We start from the raw sequence: 25869 nt of genomic DNA on the forward strand, positions 1-25869 counted from the left end.
GAGGTTTGTCGAGGTCAGCCGAGCTGTCCTCGAGCCTTTCTGTGCATATCCGAACGGTGCCGATTATCTGCGGTCGGCGTCGTACGGCTCAGCTCAGCTCCGACACCCCTCCACCTCAGGCCAAACGCGGTACTGCACTCTTTGGCCTGAATCCTGCTTGTTTCGCGAGACAACGCTCGCAAACCGAGTTTGGATTTTTTTAAATACAGTGCTCATATTGCAAAACGCTCGTTAACCGCGTTACTCGCAATCCGAGGTCCCACTGTAATAAAAAAATTCTTATGACACAATTGCAACTGATCATATAATTATTGTTTATAGTCCCTTCCATTTTGCTCTGCCTATTACTGGCATGGTCTACCCCATTATCTAAAGAGCAAAAATCAATTAAATTTGCAAAATTGGAGAATAGAGAGCATAGTCTTTTGTTTCTCAAAAATACCAGTTTTCCTTTAATGGTTCTCTCCTACCTGTCTGCCCGAACATGCCCCACACCAATTCATTTTCTCTTTTGCAAAAGGCAGCATGCAAGCAATTTCTGTTTGATCAAGTCAGACAGACCAGAAGCCCACAACAAGATTGCAAAACAATAAATGTGCAATAAATATAATTTGAACAGCAACAGGAGGGAATGGTGAATTTTATTATTGCTCCGCAAAGACATATTGGTTGAAACAGGCAGGCTGAAAAAAATGTTGTATTGAATGGGATTATTCAACACTGATCCTTATAGGCTGGAAAACAGAGGAGATTCATAAAATTAAAGCCTTTGTAATCTGTGTTTTCAGGACAGAAACAGATCGCTTGAAAAATTCATTTTGCGCTCTTATCCTTGGAAAAGGTTTATATAAATCTATAATAAGTTGGGTATTGAATTTTTACTTGTCTGTAGATTGTGCCTTGAGAAGAGAGAGTATTGTTCAAACTAAATTAAAGCGTTTTTGATCTAATTTGACTAGGCTCAACAAGATTTTGGATTGATTTTAGTAAAAAATCTAATAGACAGGAACATGCATACAGGATTTTCCCTTAAAAAGCAGCCAGTCGGTACATTGTCTCTTATTACTCGCTTTGCTGTTTTGGAGATGTAATGAAAAACTGTAATATTTCACAAAGTAATGGGTTTTCATTTTGGAAATAGCCTTTTATTTGAAAGGAGCTGAGTGGGCCATTATGGTTATAAGTAGGAAGTACAGCTGCTAAGCTATGCCATTATGAATGTCTGTTTACATTTATATTGTTAAGCAAGTCATAAAATTCCATCATATTTCCTTCAATGCAGCCACATAATGCAGCAGATCGGGAGGAAAAAAAAAAACAATAATGGGAATTGCTTATGGCTCTTTATTCAACGATTATAATTTACTTTCGTTTACACATTCCTCTTAGAGTTCTTGTTTCTTTTCATGTTGTAAGTGTCGAGCAGCAATTCCATTTTCTAGCTGTTAAAGAGAGATCCACATTGCTTTGATAAGAAACATTTTGGAATATTTATAAGTATAGACATAAATATTTTCTTGGTTCATTGGCTATAAAGAATGGCTTTTCGGTATGTATGTTTTTGTAATATACAAAAACCCATTATTATTTTTGGAGGACTGCAGTGGGATTTCATGAGCTGTGCTTTATGAGCTTTGGGGCACCATTATTGTTCAGTATTTTTATAGTGCCAACAGTTTTGGCAACACTTTACCAAATACACATAGCTCCCTACTGTCCCTCATTTGGAAAGTCTATCCCTTTTTTGGAACCAAATTCCTCTGCCCCTTTTTTTCCAGTTGTTCGTGTTTTTGGTGTGATGTACAACATATAAACCACTACAAACAATATATTATTTAAAGAGTCAAAGAAAATAACACACACAAACCCAGTACATCTCTACCGGGTCTGGTGAAGTTAATTTTCTATACATGGGCTCCTATGTTCCAAATAAGGTGGAAGCAGACTTTTTTTAACAACGCTTTATTGATAGTGAAAACAGACAGAAAACATAAAAGAAAAATTGCAAAGGATCAATATTAAAGGATCAATAAACATACATGAATGAGTTGCCCAACACAGACAGAAGGTCTGGAATAGATGTTTCACAGTATCACATTCCACTGCGAAGTATTTATCTTTTCCTAATACATTCATAATGCTATACATAAACTGAGTAAAGAAAAAGATGTTCAGGCTTTAGAAGCTACCTTGTAACTGTGGAAAGCATTGGGGCTTTTGTTTACTTCATTGGGTTTTACATTCCCATATGTCTATAGCAATGCAAAACTCGTTTGAAGCAGGTCAATACAGGTCAGAAGGAGGTCAGCTTCAGGTCAAATGCACCTGTCAGTGAATTCTGAATGATCTCGAAGGCATCTTAGATTGATGTTAAACTAATGATATAGACACGTACCCAAAGCCCATTGATGCAGGCCCTTAAATAGGTAGACAGAAGTTGGTCACATAGGTAGGTCACAGAGGTAGGTCTACACAATGCTGGCCAATAACATGCTGAACAATAGTACACATTTGCCTGTATCTACCAAATATATTATTTACAGGGTATGTCAGAGAAAAAAACACACACAAATCCAGTACATCTTTGCCATACATGTGTATTTCCTCTTGTGATCTACCAGAAAGGAGACCGGTCATAGATGGTTTCCGGCACAAAGCTCTCAGGTTCCGGCACAAAGCTCTCAAGTTCCAGCACAAAGCTCTCAAGTTCCAGGAAGGTATACCGTTTGATGTCATTGTGCGAATATCTCCCAAATGGTGCACATTTAGGAGATATTCATTTTACGTACATGTGAGCCTTATTATAGGCTTATCTGTAGGTAAAAATTACCAAGCAGGGTTTAAGTGCAGGTATAGCCCAAGCTTTAGTTTTTAGTTTTGGATAGCGTAGGAAAGGATTAGAACCCCCTGTCTAGTTTTTTTTTGCAGCCTGTGACCCCACTGGGAAGTTTCCTTTATTTGCCCTGGTGACCATTGATACCAAGACAGAAAGTGAGGGGAAAGCCAAAATGTCACAAACAAACCTTTTTTTCAATTTCCAGCACACTTACTAGCTATCTTGCAAAAAAAAAAAAAAAAATGGCACGTCTAACAATTTACTTTAAAATCTGTTTACAAATATATGTGCCAGTTGTCACCAGAACAAGAAGTGGTAAATCTTCCATTGGGGACACCCATTCCAGTGACAATGGTCTAGTGGAGGATTTTCTTTGGGCACACCTGTTCCTGTGACAATTGTCCAGAAAAGATATTATGGGAAATCTCCCTAATGGAACAATCAAAACAAACTGGCAGGGATTTTAACCCTTACCTACTCTATCCAAAACGAAAAAGGTTTGTTGTTATGCATACACTTTTAGCACTTATTTAACAGATTCCATTGAGAGTTAAGGAGTAGGTCCCATCATGCTTTGTTTTAGCAATAATACATCATATAAAAACTTCCTGCCATGGCTAGTTCCACATTTGCAAAAACTGAAATACAAGTTTAGAACAACACGGCAGTCTCATTTCCATTAAGCACATTTCTAGCAAAGTGTCAACTATGATGAGTAATTATCACTATTCGATTGTGTAACTGGCAATATATTAATTTTAAACAATTCCAAGGGACATGAAGAAGCTTGTGAATAGCAATTAGAATTTAAGATGTAAAGAGATTCTGTTAAACATAACTAATTCTATGTTGGCACATCTTCAGTGGCCATCTGCCTAATCGCTGTTGTTCGTTTAAAAATTATCTATTTCCGACAGAATTAATAATGGCGCACATTAAGAAAAATGCAAAATAGCTATTGTTTGAAATTATTTTTGTGCCTGTCAATGTTAACTACTTAGAGATTTTTTGTCTTATAGTTGTTCCATTTATATATAGTCCCACTATGGTGCTCACTGAAAGCAAAGCTGAAACTTCACTGTTCCACAATGGAAAAGAAATGGGAACTTCTAGAAGACTCAAAGTCTTCTATTTCCATCCTTTTCTTAAATTCAGATTTTGGTAAACAAAGTATATACTGTATCAATTAACATAAACTTAGGTTTAGAACACAAATTGTTAAAATGGTTTAAACTTTGTTTTTGGAATGACTAAATTGTAAATGGAGGGGGGTGGCAAAGTAGACATTTTTATTCTTCAGCCAAAATCTGAAATACATGCAAGTAAGATTCTCTAGAATGAGAAGTGTAAATGCCACTTTCGTGAGATAGATCTGACACACTGAAAATTTAAAGCATTACGTGATCTTTGCTGATTGGGAATGTTGACCCTTTTAGCATTGTTAGCAAGTCTACCTGATTGAAACATTTTTCCCTAGTTCTTACTTTAAGTTTTGCTTTATCTTTGTTCAAGGTAGCCAACACTATGCTTTCATTTTTTTTTTTAGAGTGTCTACCTGGCTAAGCCTATTTACTAGCAATATATTTAAATTCTTTTGGAGGATTTGTCTGTCTTTAGCAGCTATTCCTTCATTCTGGATATTAACTACCATATTTATCGGCGTATAACACGCACAGGCGTATAACACGCACAGGCGTATAACACCCACCCTAACTTTAAGAGGAAAGTTTCAGGAAAAAACTTTCCACAGCCCCCTGCATATAACATGCAGGCACACTTTGCCCTCTATTTTTGGGGTAAAAAAGTTAATGTTTTACGCCAATAAACACAGTATTTAATTTCCGTGAGTTAGCTTTGATTACATGCTTTAAAACTTTTAAAAGATACAATTATTATTTTTTTCAAAGCAATTTTTTTTGTGGTAATCACTTTTTTTCTAAAACTGGAAGTAAACCACATTTATTGAACCAGGGAAGTTGCACCTTGTAAGGGAATTTTCCCTAGAGCTTTGGAATGTGGTGCAGTTTCTCTTTGCAACGGATACCCAATCCTTTGCAAGGAAAATGAAAAAAAAAAAACAGCATTTTTGCTTGCATATGATTGGAAAAATGGAATTCAGCATAGCTTCACCTCATTCACTAAGCTCTGGGATAAATTCCCTTAAAAAGTGCAACTTCTCTTGTGAACAGTCTATTCATCTTCAGTAAATTAATCCCCCTGTGTAATGTGTTTAAATAACATCAGCTGGAAACAGTCCCAGTTATATATATATTTTTTCTTGCCAGTATTTTTCTTTATTTTTACAGGACAGAGAATTGTCTCTCAAAAGTGGTTAGCGTGTACTTGTTTAGATGAAATTATATCACGTTATGGTGCCAATTATCCTGATTTTCGTTGATATGAACAGTTGTAACAAGCTCTACTTTGCTTGTTATTAAAACATTTAGCAAAGGATCAAGTGTCTCACAAATATAATTAATATGTTTTGCCCTTAAATTTGTATATTATACCTGCACTATGGTAATATAGTGCTACCCTCTGGTGTTACCTAACTAAATAATGAATAATCAGTGAACCATAAATGAAGTAAGAAAAAAAAATTGTGAACCATAAAAAAATAAAGCAGATCAATAAAATTGTAATTATGGAGCTGCTTTTGTTCTAAGGGGTAGGAAACACCTTGTTAGAGTAATTTCCGAAAACCACAGCACTGCTCACTAGAATCCCTTAACTCTGTAACCTTCCTGTGCATATATTCAATATAAGCCCACAAACAAAAAGTCCATATAACTTATAAGTGAACAATAAGTACAGTTCAAAGTGTAATGCAGAATTCTCCTTTCAAAGTGCTGGATCCACAGTGCTGTGTCTCCACTCATCGATGGTTTCTGACTCCTTGAGTCAAAATAGCTTAAGATATTGTCCCAAAATTACCTGGTTTAGATGGTCATTCTCCTTTTATGTTTAACGCTGTCCCAGGCTCTGCAGCCCTTCACAACTATGGAAGGAGATAAGTCTAAATTCAGCATTGATATTGGGGAGCCTATAACACACTCCAGTAATGGATTCAACAGTAATCAAAACAATATGTAATTCTATATTTCTATTCAATAAAACTTACCATCAAGAAGATCTTCTTCTACAGTATGCTCCCTATTAGATTACTTTCCACACAGAGGCACCATCATCCACTTACCCTTTCCTTCTGATAGACAGCATAGCCAAAAATATCAACAGCCCAATCATGATTCTACATATAATCATGCAAATGTAATTCATCTACTTCCCTAAACTTCTATTGGTATCCCTGTGGTGTTTTCTACACTGACTTATAAGGATCTTCCACATTTAATGTATTCTGTCATTGGTCCAAAAAATAGACTGGGCTAGCTAGAAAGCATTGAACCATTTGTTTGAGGCCATCCATGTCCCCTTTTATCACCACCTTTTTAGGCATTCCTACATTTCAGTCCCCACTTTTACTAAATGGGCTGTTCTCCTGACTGTAAGGCTAATGTAGAGGTAGGTGGGTGACACTTACTCCATGTTCCCCGTGCTTATTGGGCACCAAGCAGGGGTCACATGAGAAGCCTACCCCAGAATGCGTTTTTTTTGGCTAAGCTAGGGTCACTGCCTTACACATAGGGTATTATACACCACCATTGTTACTTTTACCTTTAGGAGGGGTACGCAGAAACCTTGCCCTCTCTACCAGTCCAGAAAATCACCGCTACCTCACTCCCAGTAATGGCATGGGGTCATACCGTGCACCCAGTGTGTACTCCATGCCTGCACTTCACTTAACTCTTCCTCTTCTGCACCTGTGTACAGGATGAGGGCCCCGGAGGTGCAGATCTGCTCCCGCTGCTATAAGATACAGATCACACCTGAAGTAGTGCTGACAACATCTCCCTCGTTGCAAGAGGCTATCTCACCTGCCACCTGTACACGCTTAACGACAGACTGCTAGAGAAACCTTTGTTAACTTTGGTAGCCACTTGTATCTTCACACTGTATGAAATATTTGTACCTCTTACTTCATACCCCAGTACGTCTAGTGACCCAAAATGTAGACTATGTTTGCTGGTTACTTGCATTGCACCTCTATAGTAACTTCAGACCAGGCAGTTTCAAACATTTTACTTGAAGAATAAAATAACATAATGACAGAGACAATTGACATTCTAAGATAAAGTGCCAACATTCCCTAACATCCCTAGTCCATAACTTCAGGCTCGATGCTACCCAGAATACCTGTTCAAAAAAAAGTCCAACACTGGTTGAGTCCATGTCTAGAATCTTAAACTGAGTAAAAAGGAAATAATAATAATAAAAAAAGTGTGGGGGTGCTGAAAAACACCCCCAAAGAATAATATTTCCACCTCCATGTTTGACGGTGGGGATGATGTTCTTGGGGTCATAGATAGAATTCCTCCTCCTCCAAACAAGGCGAGTTGAGTTGATGCCAAAGAGCTTGATTTTGGTCTCATCTGACCACAACACTTTTACCCAGTTATCCTCTGAATCATTCAGATGTTCATTAGCAAACTTCCAACGGCCTATACATGTACTTTCTTGAGCAGCGGGACCTTGCGGGCCCTGCAGGAAACAGTCCTTCATGGCATATAACGTGTTAACAATTGTTTTCTTGGTGACTATACTTTTTTCCCTCACTATAACTCCCATGACATTAAATTGAGTGATGTTACTAGTTTTAGCACAACTACTGTATTTCCTGGTCAGAAATAGAAGTTTACTGATTTTATTTCTTGCCTGTATTTGCTTTTTAAAAGGCAAATAAAAAAAAAACAAAGCAAAAAACAGAAACCTATTCTATTGTTTTATTTGGCTATCTTTAGGTTTTAAATCAAAGGACGACCATGAGAGGTGAAGTAATTCAGACAGAAGGTGTACGAGAAGTGCTTGATACATTTTATTGCGGTTTCGCGGTCTATAGCAACAAGAGGCCACTGTCTGTTTTCCCTGCACATTCTGTACCCGGCAGCTAATCCTTCATGGTGCAGACGGTTTTATCTGATTAATCAGTCAGCGCTCGTCTCATGATAACGTGAATGAAGGAGTTATGACTACTAACGTCTAACAGCACTTCAACCCCAAATCATTCTCCTCCACCTGGAATACATCCGAATGCTGCATCTATTGGATAAAAGCTGCTGACATGCATTTTAAAGGGCAGCTCCTGTTAAAAGGCGAAATAAACATTTTAAAAATACACTGGGGGAGATTTACTAAAACTGGTGCACACAGTCTTTTTAATGCAGGTGTGCATGGTAACCAATCAGGTTCTAAGTTCAGCTTGTTCATTTAAAGGGGTTGTAAAGGTTCATGTTTTTTCACCTTAATGCATCCTATTCTTTAAGGTGAAAAAACATCCGACAATTACTGGCCCCCCATTTTACTTACCCTGGAAAGTCCCGTGTCACGAACTCACGCGATCGTTCCCCCCGGCTTCTCGGCTCTTCACTGGATAGATTCATAGCAGCGCAGCCATTGGCTCAGGCTGCTGTCAATCAAATCCAATAACGCAAGCGTCGGAGGGCCGGGGCGAGTCCTGCAATTGGCGGCTATGGACGGTGAATGCAGGACTCAGGAGCAGGCCCGCAAAGGTATCCCCCTTGGGAGAGCTCTTCCCAGAGGGGGTTATCTGAAGCGGGGAAGAGCCGAGAGAGCCGCCAAGGAACCCCAGAACAGGAGGATCAGGGCCACTCTGTACAAAATTAACTGTACAGTGGAGGTAAGTATGATATGTTTGTTATTTAAAAAAAATTAACCTTTACAACCACTTTAAGCTTTGACAATAAGCACTCGTTCACACATGGCCGATTTGACATGTGATTTGACAGGTCAAATTGCATGCCAAATCTGAGCCTATTGCCCTCAACGGCATCATTCAAATCCATGCAACGCCAACTTTGCGGCACCGCACCGATTCCCAAAAGTAGTTCCTGCACTACTTTTGGTGACTTCAGGGGTGATTTCAATAGACATTTGACAGATGTCTCTCAAATCGCCCCCGAAATCGGACTCAATATCAGTTTGAAATTTTGCGAGCTGAACTCGCACAATTTCAAACCTGCATTCATTGTGAACCTAGGCTAAAACCTAGAAGCTGATTGATTACTATGCACAGTTGCACCAGATTCTGTTTTCACCAGTTTTAGTAAATCTCCCTCATAGGACGTATCTGACCAAATTATGCCTTGTAATGCACATCAGTAAGTGATCCACCAGTGAGTGATCCACCTACTACTGATGTGCTATATGACTGTAAATAAGAGGGCTGATCACACTTTTCAGAAACTGCAGTTGGTATATTTAATCCTATTAACCTCCCTGGCGGTATGATATGTCAGATTTTTGGTGCTGAAAGCAGTACCATTATTTTGCATGGAAATTTGGCGTTTTATACTGTAGGCCTGCAATTCTTAGGAATAACGCACTTAAATCTGTCCAAACAAGAGTCTAGTAGACATCCCGGGTATGATAAAGTTTGAAAAACAAAATCATAAATTATATATTTATAAATAATCATAACAAATAATAATAATAATAATAATAATAATAATAATAATAATAATAATAATAATAATACAAATTATTCAATAGTGTATCAAATCAAACACTGAAATTTGCTCAGTTGCAGAATTGTCGCTTTCATTACGAATTTCCCCACAAATCGCTATCGCTCAATTCTGCAAGTGATTCTAATTTATTATTGCTGTTTTCTAGCTGGTCTAAAAGCACTTTTGACATAAAGGGACACTTTTTGGTTGCTATAGACAATCTCCAGTTTCCAGGCAGATAAAACAGTATTTATAATATAAAAGTGCATTCAGGTCACTGGACAGACCACTAGGGACAAAGGGGGTGTGTAATTATTTTATACAGTACTGTAATCTATCAGATTACTGTATGTGTACTGTGTTTTTACATTTTTGAATTTGGTGCTGATCTCTGCCCCCTTGCGTCGCAACGTCGCAGGGAACAGAGCTCGGTGGCACTCAGGCACTGTGTGAATCGAGCGGAGGACACAGCTCGCTCACACAGCGGGGAGACATCGCAGGATCCAGGGGACAAGGTAAGTTACTTTGCCTGGATACTGCGATGCGATCCCGAGTCTGGCTCAGGGTTACCGCTAATGGTACTGAAATCTTACCCCGGACCAGTCTCGGGAGGCTAAACCCGAATTCCATGAAAAATAAAAACTTTCCCATGCAGTGGGGCTGCCACTGCACTGCAAGGGTAAAGTAATCATTTAGGTCAATGGGATGGGAAATGCCGTTAAATCATAACCATGACTGTTGCTTTTTGCTCTCATCTGAACTGTCAAGCCATTAAAAGGCTGGTCTCATAACTGGTCACATGTGCCACACCATGGCAACTGCAGATCAAACAGGCCAAGATGGCAGCTTGTTTGGCTGTAAAGAAATGGGGGGTTTAGTTCTGCTTTAATTTTGATTGACTGCATTTTACACTTTGGGGGTTATTAACGGAAGGCAAATCCACTTTGCACTACAAGTGCAAAGTGCAGTTGAAATTGCACTGAAAGTGCACTTGGAAGTGCAGTCGCTGTAAATCTGAGGGGTAGATCTGGAATGAGGGGAAGCTCTGCTGATTTTATCATTCAATCCTGTTCAAGCTAAAATGCTGTTTTTTTTTTTATTTTCCTTGCATGTCCGCCATCGGATCTACAGCGACTGCACTTTCAGTGCACTTTGCACTTGTAATTTACACTTGTAGTGCAAAGTGGATTTGCCTTTCGTAAATAACCTCCATTGCTTCTTTTTTCCATTGTCTTACTAAATACATCCAGTGGTGTAAACTGAGAAATGTACATTTTGACTATAGCAGTAAATATCAAATTTGTACATATCATCTATTAACTTTCTTAAGCAAATATGTTATGCCAATTCTGAGCACATATTGAAGAGCTATAACAATCTATTATGAAGATGATATTCTGATTGTATTATGAACAAGATCTTATTTTACTTATTTCGTTTGTATTAAAAAAGGGCAGCTCGTGGTTGTATGTGATGTTTTATGTAGTGTTGTGTAGATAGAATAAAATAACACATAACTTGTCCTTAGCCAGATCTTACTGCCAAGGTTAATTCCCCACAGGGAAGAGCATACTGTCAACTGTCTGCACACCTCGTGCTACTGTAATGCAGCCCAAAGGATCAGGAAATTTGTCAGGGTTGTACTTAGGAGCAGTATGAGTAGCCTGAAAGGAGCAAGTTGAGTCATCAGTAACTAGATGTAATGGTAACCTTTCAGGATATCTGTTATCTGGCACAGTAGAGGCTTGCATGTAGCTGTGATAGGTGTCCTGGAAGCTATACTATGTATTTTGTAAGAGGAATGTAAAAAACTGCCTTCTGTGCTAAATAAATCCCACCTATGTCATTAAGCTAAGCATCTATTGTACATGACTGCTGCAAAGAGGTTAAAGGGGTTGTAAAGATAAAAATCCTAAATAGCTTCCTTAGTGCAGTCCTCCTTCACTTACCTCATCCTTCCATTTTGCTTTTAAATGTCCTTATTTCTTCTGAGAAATCCTCACTTCCTGTTCTTCTGTCTGTAACTTCACACAGTAATGCAAGGCTTTCACCCTGGTGTGGAGTGTCATGCTCGCCCCCTCCCTTGGACATCAGGACTCCCACTAACACACAGCTCCTTTCTCTTTCTGCAACTTAGAGAGTGTCCTGACTCTCATGTAGTCCAAGGGAGGGGGCGAGCACGACACTCCACACCAGGGAGAAAGCCTTGCATTACTGTGTGAAGTTACAGACAGAAGGATAGGAAGTGAGGATTTATCAGAAGATATAATGACATTTAAAAGCAAAATGGAAGGATGAGGTAAGTGAAGGAGGACTGCATTAAGGTAAAGGAAGCTATTTAGGGGGAAAAAATGTACCTTTACAACCCCTTTAAGATGAGGAGGAGCTTGATTTCAGCTTTCTCTCCTACCTTCCGTGCAGCATGTGTATAGGTCACCTGAATAGGTGAGCTCTACCTGTGCAGATGATAGAATGGCTTAAGTGTCGCCCATGAGAACTGCAAAAGCCATGACATCAAAGACATAATTCAGGCAATGAGTGTGAGATGTGGCAAAGAGCAGCCGCTGAGTCTTCTAGAAAGAACTGGTAAATACAATAACACTTAAAGAGGGGGTTCACCCTATAATTTTTTTTTTCTAGCATTAAATTAAGCATAGTAGCGCGAGCTACAGTATGCCTTTATTTATTTTTTTTGCCCGGTACTCACTGTGTAATCCTATAGTGAAGATTCCGACTCCCCGCGGGGAATGGGCGTTCCTATCCAGAGGGAAGATGATTGACGGCCGGCTCTGGCGCGTCACGCTTCTCCGGAAATAGCCGAAATAGGACTTGGCTCTTCACGGCGCCTGCGCATAGTCTTTGCGCAGGCGCCGTATAGCGCCGTGAAGAGCCGAGACCTACTCCGCGTATCTTCGGGGAGCGTGACGTGCCATAGCCGGCCGTCAATCATCTTCCCTCTGGATAGGAACGCCCATTCCCCGCGGGGAGTCGGAATCTTCACTATAGGATTACACAGTGAGTACGGGGCAAAAAAAATAAATAAAGGCATACTGTAGCTCGCGCTACTATGCTTAATTTAATGCTAGAATGTTGTTATTGTGGGTGAACCACCGCTTTAACAAAAAGCTACTATAGGATATGCCATAGAATATTAAGGCTAACCTAGAATATGGGGCCCAGATTCTTTTCTTGCATGGGACCCAGATTCTTTCTTTGCATGGGACATCCATGTCTGCCACTGATTATTCCACATATAAAATTCTTTGCCATCTCGTTCTGTCCCAAATGCCAATATATTAATGACATACTTCTTTGGATCACAGAATGTACGGACTGTATAGTCACTTGTTGATTTGGCAATAAGATACAGAAGTTGTATCCAGGGCTGATCCTAGGGTCACAGACGCCTGGGTGCAGAAGTATTTCTGGCGCCCCCACATGGGCGTGGTCATCTTACTAAATCCTCCCCTTTACAAATGTGTCTATGGCAACAACTCAAACACAGAGATTCTCCCCTAAGGAGTCTTCGTTACCATGGGATCCTCCCACAATCTCTTAGCAATAAACATACAAGAAGAGAAGCAGAATACCCTAATGGGACCTAGAGGGGATCTCTCTAATGGACACAGAAAGGGCTTCTGTTATAGAGCCCCCAGACATACTACAGGCATACTATACGAGATGGTCAGAGACTACAGACATACTACAGGAGAATGTCAGAGACTGCAGACATGAAACAAGAGATGGTTAAAGACTGAGGACATGATACAGGAGATGGTCAGAGACTGCAGACATGATACAAGATATGGTCAGAGACTGCAGACATACAAGAGATCAAAGCATCAATGCAGCCTCACCAGTGCCCATCAAATGCAGCCTACCAGTGTTGAGCAAGTGCAGGCTTATCAGTGCCCACCAAATGCAGTTTATTAGTGCCCATCAAATGCAGCTTTCAAAATTGTCGTGTTTTTTTTTTTGTTCACAGCGCAAAGATTAAATACCTCAGAAGTGATTAAATACCACCAAAAAAGCTCTATTAGTGGAAAAAAAAAGGACAAAAAATTGTGTTTGCGTACAAATCGCACGACCGTGCAATTGTCAGTTAAAGGGACGCAGTGCCGTATTGCAAAAAATGGCCTGGTCATTAAGGGGGAAAATCTTCTGGTCCTTAACCACTTACCCCCCGGACCATATTGCTGCCCAAAGACCAGAGTACTTTTTGCGATTCTGGACTCTGTCGCTTTAACAGACAATTGCGCGGTCGTGCGACGTGGCTCCCAAACAAAATTGGCGTCCTTTTTTTCCCACAAATAGAGCTTTCTTTTGGTGGTATTTGATCACCTCTGTGGTTTTTAGTTTTTGCGCTATAAACAAAAATAGAGCGACAATTTTGAAAAAAATGAATATTTTTTACATTTTGCTATAATAAATATCCCCCAAAAATATATAAAAAACACTTTTTTTCCTCAGTTTAGGCCGATACGTTTTCTTCTACATATTTTTCGTAAAAAAAATCGCAATAAGCGTTTATTGATTGGTTTGCGCAAAAGTTATAGCGTTTACAAAATAGGGGGTAGTTTTATGTCATTTTTATTATATTTTTTTTACTAGTAATGGCGGCGATCAGCGATTTTTTTTTTCGGTACTGCGACATTATGGCGGACACTTCGGACACTTTTGACACATTTTTGGGACCATTGGCATTTTATAGCGATCAGTGCTATAAAAATGCATTGGATTACTATAAAAATGCCACTGGCAGTGAAGGGGTTAACACTAGGGGGCGGGGAAGGGGTTAAGTATGCCTGGGTGTGTTCTTACTGTGGGGGGGGTGTGGCCTCACTAGGGGAAACACTGATCCTCGGTTCATACATTGTATGAACCGAAGATCAGCATTTCCCCTGCTGACAGGACCGGGAGCTGTGTGTTTACACACACAGCTCCCGGTCCCCGCTCTGTACCGAGCGATCGCGTGTGCCCAGCGGCGATCGCGCCCGCCAGGCACACGCACGGGAGTCGGGGGCGAGCGGGGGCGGCTGGGAGAGAGGACGTCATATTACGTGCTCTCGCCCAGCAGAGCCACCTTGTGGACGTATTTCGACGGTGCGCGGTCGGCAAGTGGTTAAGTGGTTAATGTAAGGATTGTTATGAAGATAAATTGTGCACAGTTCCTTTACCTTGTTGACTCTTTTGGATGTATCTTCCCAGTGATAGCATGCTTTTGGCATTATCATACAATGGTGGTACATAGACCTTTATTATTAGTATTCATATTATTATTATACAGGATTTATATAGTGCCAACAGTTTGCACAGAGCTTTACAATCTAAAGGGAGACAGTACAGTTACAACACAATAAAATATAAGATGGTTAAAAGGGCCCTGCTCAAATGGCTCACAATCTAATATGGTGGTGCGAGTGGTACAAAAGGTTATAACTTCGGGGGATTCTCTGATGGAAGAGTTAAAAGTTCAGTTGTTAGTTGGAGGTGTAATAGACTTCTCTGAAGAGATTTTCAGGGATCACCTAATGGCAGCCGGAGTAGGGGATAGCTGGACAAATTGAGGTAGGGAGTTCCAGAGAATGGGAGAGGCTCATAAAAAGTCCTGGAGATGAGCATGGGAGGATCAGAAAAGAGAGCTTGAGAGCAGGGGGTCTTGGGAGGAACTGGGAAGATGGTTTGGGTAATATCTAGAGAAAAGTTTGATGATGTAGCTCAGGGCAGAATATTGAAAAGTCATAGACACGATGTGAATCTTCCAGTACAGGGAACTCCTCTTTGTCATTAGGTATTTGATTGCACTCTAGCTTTAGAATATTAACCCCTATGTGTGTATGGATTGTATTTTAGTAAATGAGATTCTGGCAAAAATGCCACTACTATAGCACTTTACAGCCTGCCAGGTGTAGCCATTAAGTGTTGAAGCTAACAAGGAAAGATCTTTGAGTATCATAGCAACAGTGAATACCCTGAAGCAGTAGTATCCACAAACTTTTTATATTCACTAATTATGCTAAGGGCTGGCTTGAGGGTGAAAACACTGAAGCCTTTATCTTAGGCCTCAAGCTAAGAAGCATCTCTTAAGTATTCTTGCTACATGCTCAGGTCAGATTTGAAAATGTTTAATCTGTAAATATTGATTTACCATGCTTCATAGTTGCCATATCTTCTGTCATTTGCTGAGCAGGTTTTGATTGTGTTCTAGCAATAATGAAGGAGCCTAATGACTTCCAAAAAGTCTAAGAATGCAAGAAATTAGGGATTTTCTTTTTCGCAAACAAACCAAACGTATTTGAGTGCCGTGGAATGCCCCATTATGCACTGCGAGATCGCAGGCCCTTCAGGTCTGGTATGGATTTTAAGGGCAACTCTGCGGCAATTTAAAAAAATGGCATAGGGGGCCCTCCAAAATCCATACCAGACCCTTATCTGAGCAAGCAACCTGGCAAGCCAGGATAGGTGGGGACGAGCGAGCACCTCTCCTCCTGAACCATACCAGGCCGCTTGCCCTCAACATGGGGAGGGTGCTTTGGGGTCCCAGCCCCCCTATGTGAATGGGTATCGGGTACATTTACTGTAACGGAACCCCAAATGGGACAGGGGTTAAGGCTGTTTATGATATTCCATTCCAAACCCAAGACAGCTTATCAACACTCCACAATCCGGCGACCACGACCCATACGTATTTCCCCCAGAAACGAGACACACAGCTCTGTTCTCTGGTTCAAAAGAATAGACAATCTTTATTGAGGAAGCAGGCTCCTATATACACCAAAAAGAATGCTGTTGTAATCAAATGTACAATGACACACTCCACCCAAAACATCATACAATGGTTACTAACGAGCCTCCACTACACATCTTTTAGTCAGACATTCTGACATGCGTCGTTCGTGAAAAAATCCCAGTGCGCATGCTCGAAAATCCCCTGCAAAACGTCATTGCTTTTGACGTGAACGTAAATTACGTCCAGCCCTATTCGCAAATGACTTACGCAAACGACGTAAAATTTTCAAAACTCGGCGCGGGAACGACGGCCATACTTAACATTAGCTACGCATCATATAGCAGGGGTAACTATACGCCAAAAAAAGCCTAACGTAAACGACGTAAAAAAATGTGCCGGCCGGACGTACATTTCTGAATCGGCGTAGCTACCTAATTTGCATATTCCTCGCGCAACTATACGGAAGCGCAACCTAGCGGCCAGCGTGAAAATGCAGCCTAAGATACGACGGTGTAAGACACTTACACCAGTCGGATCTTAGGGATATCTATGCGTAATTAATTCTCTGAATCAGGCGCATAGATACGACCGGCTGGACTCAGAGATACGACGGCGTATCAGGAGATACGCCGTCGTATCTCGTTTCTGAATCCGGCCCCAAGACTCAATGTCTTACACCAACAAAGTAACAGTTTACCAACCACTGTCCACCCACAAAGTGGTTGAAATTACCCCATAAACATTGACTGTGATGAAGGAAAAATAGAATAAAGTGGAAAGATCCAAAATGAAGGCTGAAGACAGTCCAGATGACAGTCTAAAGGTACTGCTCACAACGTCCTGAATATAGAAATTAAAGGTTACACTCATTGGCCAGCTTTTTTTCTGCCAAGTTTATGCACCACCATTGGATGAAGGCTAACTTAGCAATGGAGGCACCTTAGGCCTCTTCCACACGAGGCGGACTCTGTCGCTACGGAGTCCACCAACTCCCGCCGGCTCAGTGGGAGATCTCTCTGCTGATCTCCGATGAGACGGCAGATGACAAGTCCCTCTCTGCTCACTGAGCAGGGAGGGGCTTGTGCAGCGCCGCTGCCTTCTATGGAGAGATCTGATGAAAATGGACAGCATGTCAGTTTCCATCAGATCTCACCCGATTCGCCATGGACGGATGGGGACGTATTTCACCATTCGTCTTATTTTGGCGGATCGGATCGGGACAGATGTCAGTGGACATGTCTTCGCTGACATCCGACGCTCCATAGGACTGCATGGAGCGGCCGTTCAGGTCCGCCAACAAAACTGACAGGCGGACCTGAACGGTCCGACCGTGTGAAAGGGGCCTTATACTGTACATTAAAATACTAAACAGAAAGAAGCAGCATTTTAGCTAGACAAATTATTTTAAAACATTTGCCAAAGTGTTAACACGGGTGATAAATTTTATGGGGAAAATTACACCTGCATTGTCTGAAAATAGTGTCTTTTATTACTCTATGGCCAGATATTACACATACAGGGCATTGAACTCAGAGGTTAAGGAAATACTGAGAATATATCAGTGATGGCATGCAGGTGAATCTCCTAGTGCCCTATTATCTGATGTTGACTACGAGAATGTACTGCATCGGTTGACTCTGTAAGCATCAAAGGATAGAAAATAGCAGCATTTAGAATGGGGTTTAGTTCCATCTGTGGCATAGTTGCTATCATGAAACACCATTATTCATTCTCTGACCTTACTCAGTCCCTGGTATTACTGCTTCCTAAATTTATCTCCCCTATTGCAGTAACATGCAGTTCCCTTTTCTGCTGCTCTTTCTGCTTCATTAAGTGCTGTGGACAGCAGTTTCAAACAGCCAATATCATTCACATGCCTTTGTACTTTTTTTTAAGGTAATGTACTTAATTGCACCTGCTTTTTAAAATATACCGTAAGCCAAAGATAAGTTTAAAGATAAATCAAAATAATATTTAATCTGAGAAACCTTATTAATTTAAATATTGTTGTTATACATGGTATTTAGGTATAATGTAAATTAAAAATCAATTCATTGTTTTTAAATATTTATATAATTATTTTGAACTGTTCTTCTATTGGATGAGTTGTAGATACAGTATATCGAGCATTAAAATCATTTTAACTTTTAATAAATTCTTTGACTTTGAGGTTGTAAAGTGAAAATTATTAAGTCATTGGTTTTGATAAGTGGTTTGAAATATACATATATATTAAGGCCCAGATTCTCGTAGGGAGCGCGTATTTGTGTGCGGGCGTTGCGTATCGTATTTACGCTATGCCTCCGCAACTTTGACAGGCAAGTGCAGTATTCACAAAGCACTTGCTCCGTAAGTTGCGGCAGCGTAGCGTAAATTGGCTGACGTAAGCCCGCCTAATTCAAATGTGGAAGATGTGGGCATGTTTTATGTAAATTTATTGTGACCCCACGTAAATGGCGCTTTTATCGAACGGCGCATTCGTGCGCATGCATGCTCAGTATCACATCGAATTTTCAAATTAAATTGCGCCCGCTCAATGCCTAGTCGACGTGAACGTAACTTACGTCCAGCCCCATTCGCGAACGACTTACGCAAACGACGTATAACGTGAAAAATTTGACGATGTTCCGACGTCCATACCTAACATTAGTACGCCTCATCTACGCCTCATAGAGCAGGGGTAACTATACGCCGAAAAAAGCCTTACGCAAACAGCGTAAAAAAATGCGCCGGCCGCACGTACGTTTGAGAATCGCCGTATCTAGCTCATTACCATATTTGACGCGTAAATCGACGGAAACGCCACCTAGCGGCCAGCGTAAATATGCAACTTAGATACGACGGCGTAAGAGACTTACGCCGGTTGGATCTAAGACAAATCTATGCGTAACTCATTCTAAGAATCAGGCACATAGATACAACGCCTCAAACTCAGAGTTACGACGGCGTATCTGGAGATACGCCGGCGTAACTCCTACGAGAATCTGGCCCTAAAAGTCTATCTATCTATCTATCCATCTATCTATCCATCCATCTATCTATCTATCTATCTATCTATCTATCTATCTATCTATCTATCTATCTATCTATCTATCTATCTATCTATCTATCTATCTATCTATCTATTTACTGTAGCTGCCTATCTATCTATCTATCTATCTATCTATCTATCTATCTATCTATCTATCTATCTATCTATCTATCTATCTATCTATATATATATATACTGTATATGTACATATATGTTGTGTAATGTTACAATAAATAGGAAAAAAAATATGGTTTGCATCCTTATTGTTTATTATATGTGTATTTGTTCTTTTCTTACAGAAAAAATCAGCATGCTGTCAACTTTCATTGTACCTTTCAAGTTCATCAATCCTGGAGCAAGCAGTGTGGATGACGAAGATAATTTAAGTAAGCCATCTCACTTAACCATATATCAGTTTAAAAATTATACATGTGCTTTTCTTTCTTTTTTATTTAAAAGTGTAACTCTAGTTGTGTAGAAAAAAAAAACATCTGGGCAAACTATATATATTGAGTGGGAGGATCAGCTTTTCTAATAAGCATCTGATTATATTCAATGTTAAATGATCTGAACTATCTGGATTCCTTTAGAACAGGGTTTCTCAACCAAGGTTCCTCTAGAGTTTACTAGGGGTTCCTCGAGCACTAAGTGATTTCTATTTCTCAGATGAGTAACCACTAACACCAATGATTATTAGCTATCTGTAGGGGGGGGGGGGGTTGTTCTCATTGACCACAAGGGTAAGGAGCATTCTTCACACTGACCATCACAAGCAGGGCTCAAGTCCTGCGGGAACGTGTGGGAATGGAGTTCCTGCACTTTTTTCACAGCAGGAACGCAGTTCCCTTTGCAGGACGAGAGCAGCCGAGCCGCCCGAGCCAATCCTTCACTAATTTGCGATGCCCAGCTCGAGTCACTGTCAGGGGCAGGCGAACCTTAGTAATCCTTTATGTTACTGGCCCCTTCCTGTATATGGATTCATCGGGTAGTGTGCGGGTATTCCGTCACTTCCTCGATGCCGCAATGTCTCCTGGGAGCAAGTTCTTTCTAAATCCCGCGATAACTCGCGGCAGACCTCCGCAATGTCTCTTGGGAACAATGACAAAAGCTCCCAGGAGACATTGCGGCATTGAGGAAGTGACGGAATACCCGCACACTACCCGATGAATCCATATACAAGAAGCGGCCAGTAACATAAAGGATTACTAAGGTACAGTGGATCGAAAAAAACAAAACAAATGTGGTTTAGTAATTATGCATATGAGCGTATCCTTTTTTATTTTTGGTGGGGGAGTGGATCTTGGGTGGGAGTTCCCACACTTTTTTCCCCAGGACTTGACCCCTGATCACAAGGGTTCCTCTGTTAAAAGGGTTGGGAAATACTGCTTTAGAAGTAGATAACCCACTTGTATCTTACCAACAATAAAATGTCCATTGCAGTGGATGCCTTAAATTTGAAGTGGAACTTTACCCATAACAACCTGATAACTTGTTCTTTAGGAAGGGACATACTTGCTGAAGGCTGCCATTTTACTGAAGCCCAGAGCCCTGAGCAGCATTAAATCTTTAGGCTGTCAGAAGATCGGCCTCTACATTTTCGGCACAGTGCCAAAACATAGAGAGTGGCTGAGTATGTGCAGAGCAGTGTGAGAGTGTGTATTACTGGATTTTAAACACTATAGGCACTTATTTTTAATGTTTTACATAGCTGTACCTACAAAATAGGGCCAGCCTGAAGTGATCTAGCAGTACATAATTTTCTGACTAAAGTTCCACTTTAATGCTTGATGTGAGCTTGTTGTCAGAAAATCCGACCGTGTGTAGGCTCCATTGGACATTTGCTGTCGGAATTTCCGACAACAAATGTTTGAGAGCTGGTTCTCATTTTTTCCGACAATAAAAGTTCTTGTCGGAAATTCCGATCGTCTGTAGCCAATTCCGGCGCACAAAAATCATACGCATGCTCCGAATCAAATTGACGCATGCTCGGAATTATTGAACTTAATTTTTCTCGGCTCGTCTTAGCGTTGTATGTCACCGCGTTCTTGACGTTCGGAATTTCTGACAACATTTGTGTGACCCTGTGTATGCAAGACAAGTTTGAGCGAACAATCCATCAGAAAAAAATCCACGGTTTTGATGTCAAATATCTAATCAAAGAAGCAGGAAATTACATTTACAGGGGTCTTCTAACTGTTCACAAAATACCTTGTTTGCCATATTGCAAAAAAGGTGACGGTTGCATTTTTTTACAGAGACTTAAGAGTTGTGTTGAAAGGGTTTGAGCTTGTGTTGGTAGGCAAATTCTGGTGCATTAGTTTGTGAGATTGTGGTTTGTGAGATCACATCATGGGCAGGTGTATTTGACCTTCAGTTGACCCCCTTCTATGCTAGCATTTGACCTCTATCTGAGGCCTCGTACACACGACCGGATCTGTCCGCTGAAACTGGTCCGACGGACCAGTTTCAGCAGACATGTTCGGTCGTGTGTAGGTCCGACCAGACAATTGTCCGATGGAGCATGCTAAGAAACCTGTCCGCTGGAACCATGTCTGTCGGACATGTTCGGTCGTCTGTACAGACTCACCCGACATGTCCGACCGGCCGCCATCCCTTGCATGCGTCGTACTGATTTGACGCATGCGTGGAAGCTTTGAACTTCCAGGGCAGCCCACGTCGCCGCGTCATCGTCGCGGCGACGGCATGGCCACGTCCCTGCGTATTGTTTACGCGCGGATTTCTGTCTGATGGTGTGTACAACCATCAGACAGAAATCTCCGACCGGACATGTCCGCTGAAAACGGTCCGGCGGACTGTCCGGTCGTCTGTACGAGGCCTAAGGTTCATCCACCTGCCTTAACCTGCTTTTGCTTTCCTATTGATTTGGATTGGAAAATAAACAATTGTAATGCCAACAGCATTAGGCTTCACTGACACAGGCTCTTAGAAAAGTATGGCTGCAAATATGCTATATACATCTGCGGAGTTTAACTTTTAAAGTGCATGGAGTTTATACAGGGTGTATAGGTGTTTTTCGTTAAATCCATATTTTTTTGCTTCTGTTTGTATTGTAATTTAGCTGTCATTCTGTTAAGCTGAGTATGCATGCACAGTTTTTTTCATTCAGCCTGGTTTCCCCCACCTACAATGGCGAGGTGGATGGAGGAATCCTCTCCGCTCTACTATTGTATTCTGACAGCAGGGACTCCTCTACTGTCCAATTTCCCTAATCAGCTGACTGGAAGGTTCTATAGCAGTCCCCTTTGACAGAAGTAAATCTACTGATCAACTTCTGTTATCCAGAGAGGGCCACACACAGATCGCATTTTGGGTATTACTTACTGAACCAGCTAAATTTTGATCCATACTTGCCCAACTTTAGACAACCCCCTCTTGCTGATCTGTTGGAACCCTTAAAAACACCTAATGCCGCGTACACACAACCGTTTTTAATGTCATGGAAAAAACGACGTTTTGTCAAGCCTGCCTTGCATACACACGATCGTGAAATAAAAATACTCGAGCAAAGCGCGGTGATGTATAACACATACGACGGCACTATAAAGGGGAAGTTTCATTCGTTTGGCGACACCCTTTGGGCTGATTATGCAAATTTCCCTTCTCATAACCTGCTTCTGGGCATGTGTGTTTTGTCACCGTCGTTAAAGCCTACACACGACCGTTTTTCACGACGTAAAAAACTATTAAAAAAAATAGAGCATGTTCTACATTTTTAATACCCATTTTTCACGTCGAGAAAAATGCTCTGGAGCCTACACACAGTCATTTTTAATGACCAATTTAAAAAATTGCATTTTTCTCATCATGAAAAACGGTCGTGTGTACGCGGCATAATACTTCTAAGACTAGAAATAGCAGCCACATAGCGAGTAGACTTCAGCCTCTGCTCCTTTAGAAGGCATGCTTTTCAAGTCTTTCCTTTAAAGTTTGGCTCAAATTTTTGTTTCGAACATAGAAATAACAAAACTGTTTATTCACTGCTGTTGTCATATGGCTGAAACAGTTTTCACTGCGTAGTGTTCCATTCCTACAGCTACTTCCCAAACCACATCCGTCAATGTATTATTATTCCAAAGATTGAGCAGAGCACACTGTGTTAAAAGACCTAGGAAGAAAGCATTAAGTGTTAGACTCGGAGGTCAACTAACGCTTTTCTCTAATATACTTGCGCTTACCAACCTTAAAAGTCTGCAATTAGACCACCTGATGGCAAGGCTTTCAGAAGAAAATATCTATGAGGGAAGGGTTTATTTGTCAGTTTTAAGTCGTTTTCTTACAAGTAATATTTTAGTGTCTGGTTATTTACTGGTAGTTTGCATTGTTTGCATACTAGCGCTGCCAGCAGTGTTGTGTACACAGATAGCAGGGTGTAAAAAAACACCCATGCTTTATGCTAATAATACATTTTGACTTAAAGATAGGAATGAGCTTACTGTATTATCCTCCAAATAAGTTGTTAGCTTAGAAAATAAATAAATCTATCCGAATGTGTATGTGCTTGTGTTTGTATATATATATATATATAAATGCACTATCTTGTCAAAAGTATTGGGACGCCTGCCTTTACACGCACATGAACTTTAACCACTATACTACCGGCCGCCATCAATTGACGGCGGCACGATAACTCTATTGTTCTGACAGGACGTCATATGACGTCTTCGTCTTTCACAGCCGTAAACACAGAGATCTACGTCCTGTCAGGGAGATGAGACCGATGCTGTTTCCCTTGTACATAGGTACACAGATCGGTCACCTCCCCCAGTCAGTCCTTTCCTTTTACTAGTAAAAAAAAACATAATAAAAAAAATCATAATTATGTCCCCTATTTTGTAGGCGGTATAACTTTTGCGCAAACCAGTCACTATGCGCTTATTGCAGGTTTTTTTGTTTTTTTTTACCAAAAATATGTAGAAGAATACATATCGGCCTAATCTGAGAAAAAAATAGTTTTGTTTTTAAAAAAATGGCAAAAAGCAAAAAAAAAATTTTTTTTTTTTCAAAATTGTCGCTCTTTTTTTGTTTATAGCGCAAAAAAATAAAAACCGCAGAGGTGATCAAATACCACCAAAAGAAAGCTCTATTTGTGGGGAAAAAAGGATGTCAATTTTGTTTGGGAGCCACGTCGCACGACCGCGCAATTGTCAGTTAAAGTGACGCAGTGCCGGAAGCTGAAATTTTGCCTGGGCAGGAAGGGGGTATATGTGCCCAGTAAGCACGTGGTTAATGGCATCCTAGTCTTAGTCCGTAGGGTTCAATATTGAGTTAGCCCACCCTTTGCAGCTATAACAGCTTCAACTCTTCTGAGAAGGCTGTCCACAAGGTTTAGGAGTGTATCTATGGGAATGTTTGACCATTCTTCCAAAAGCGCATTTGTGAGGTCACTGATGTAGACGAGAAGGCCTGGCTAGCAGTCTCCGAAGTAATTCATCCCAAAGGTGTTCTATCGAGGAGTATTGGGCCTCTCCTCCAAATCATTTGGTGGAGGGGGGATTATGGTGTGGGGTTGTTTTTCAGGGTTTGGGCTTGGCCCCTTAGTTCCAGTAAGGGGAACTCTTAAGGCGTCAGTATACAAAGAAATTTTGGACAATTTCATGCTCCTAACTTTGTAGGAACAGTTTGGGGATGGCGCCTTCCTGTTCCAACATGACTGCGCACCAGTGCACAGAGCAAGATCCATAAAGAGATGGATGAGCAAGTTTGGGTAGAAGGAAATTGACTTTCATACTCAGAATCCTGACCTCAACCTGATAGAACACCTTTAGAGCGGAGACTACAAACCTTCTTGTTCAACATCAGTGCCTGGCCTCACAAATGCACTTCTGGAAAAATGGTCAAACATTCCCCTAGACCAGTGGTTCTCCACTCCTGTCCTCAGGACCCACTAACAGGCCAGATTTTATGTATTACCTTGGGGAGATGCAGACTAGAATACTGCAATCACTGAACAGCAAATTATATCATCTGTGATGTATTTCAGTTGTCTTGCAAACCTGGCCTGTTAGTGGGTCCTGAGGACAGGAGTTGAGAACGACTGCCCTAGACACACGCATAAACCTTGTGGACAGCCTTCCCAGAAGAGTTGAAGATGTTATAGCTGCAAAGGATGGGCCAACTCAATATTGAACCCTATGGACTAAGACTGGGATGCCATTAAAGTTCATGTGCATGTAAAGGCAGGCGTCCCAACTTTTCACATTATAGTGCATATATATTGTAATGGACATTGGGCACAAACTGAACTGGTAAAACATAATACAGTCCCACAGAGGAACTGTTCAGGTAGGTGTGTTCTTTTATTGAGGAACACATAAAACCAAACAGAAAATCTGCCCATCTAAACAATTAAATTACCATTTACTAACAGGGTGCCCCCTAATAGGTTCCTCTAACACATGCAGATAGCACTGTTGCCTTTATTGGTGCTCTGTCAGGATTCAGCTTCAACTGCAGGTAGCCACAGCAGAGAGAGTGAAAGAGTGAATTCTGAGAATCCGCCTGTTCACATATATAATGGGTCTGTGCACAGCTGAGACTAATATTGAGGTCTAGTTATCAGGTAAGATGTGAACCTGGGAACAGAGAACTTTTCCAGCTTAAAGTTCTACAAAATCTCCAGACTCCGGAACCCATCATATGACATTTTCTTTACCGTACACTATTATTA

The 25869-nt window shown here is 40.9% G+C and overlaps 1 protein-coding gene across 1 annotated transcript in view; it reads left to right on the top strand.

Moving 5' to 3' along the window:
- ADARB2 (adenosine deaminase RNA specific B2 (inactive)) overlaps positions 1-25869 on the top strand; it is a 411353-nt gene that overhangs the window by 126766 nt on the left and 258718 nt on the right. The window contains exon 2 of the mRNA XM_040352667.1: positions 19481-19567. Within this exon, the coding sequence (XP_040208601.1) occupies positions 19492-19567 (76 nt within the window). The 5' untranslated portion in view covers positions 19481-19491. The remainder of the gene's footprint in view (positions 1-19480; positions 19568-25869) is intronic.

The sequence above is a fragment of the Rana temporaria genome, chromosome 5, assembly GCF_905171775.1.
Source record: "Rana temporaria chromosome 5, aRanTem1.1, whole genome shotgun sequence".
NCBI lineage: Eukaryota > Metazoa > Chordata > Amphibia > Anura > Ranidae > Rana > Rana temporaria.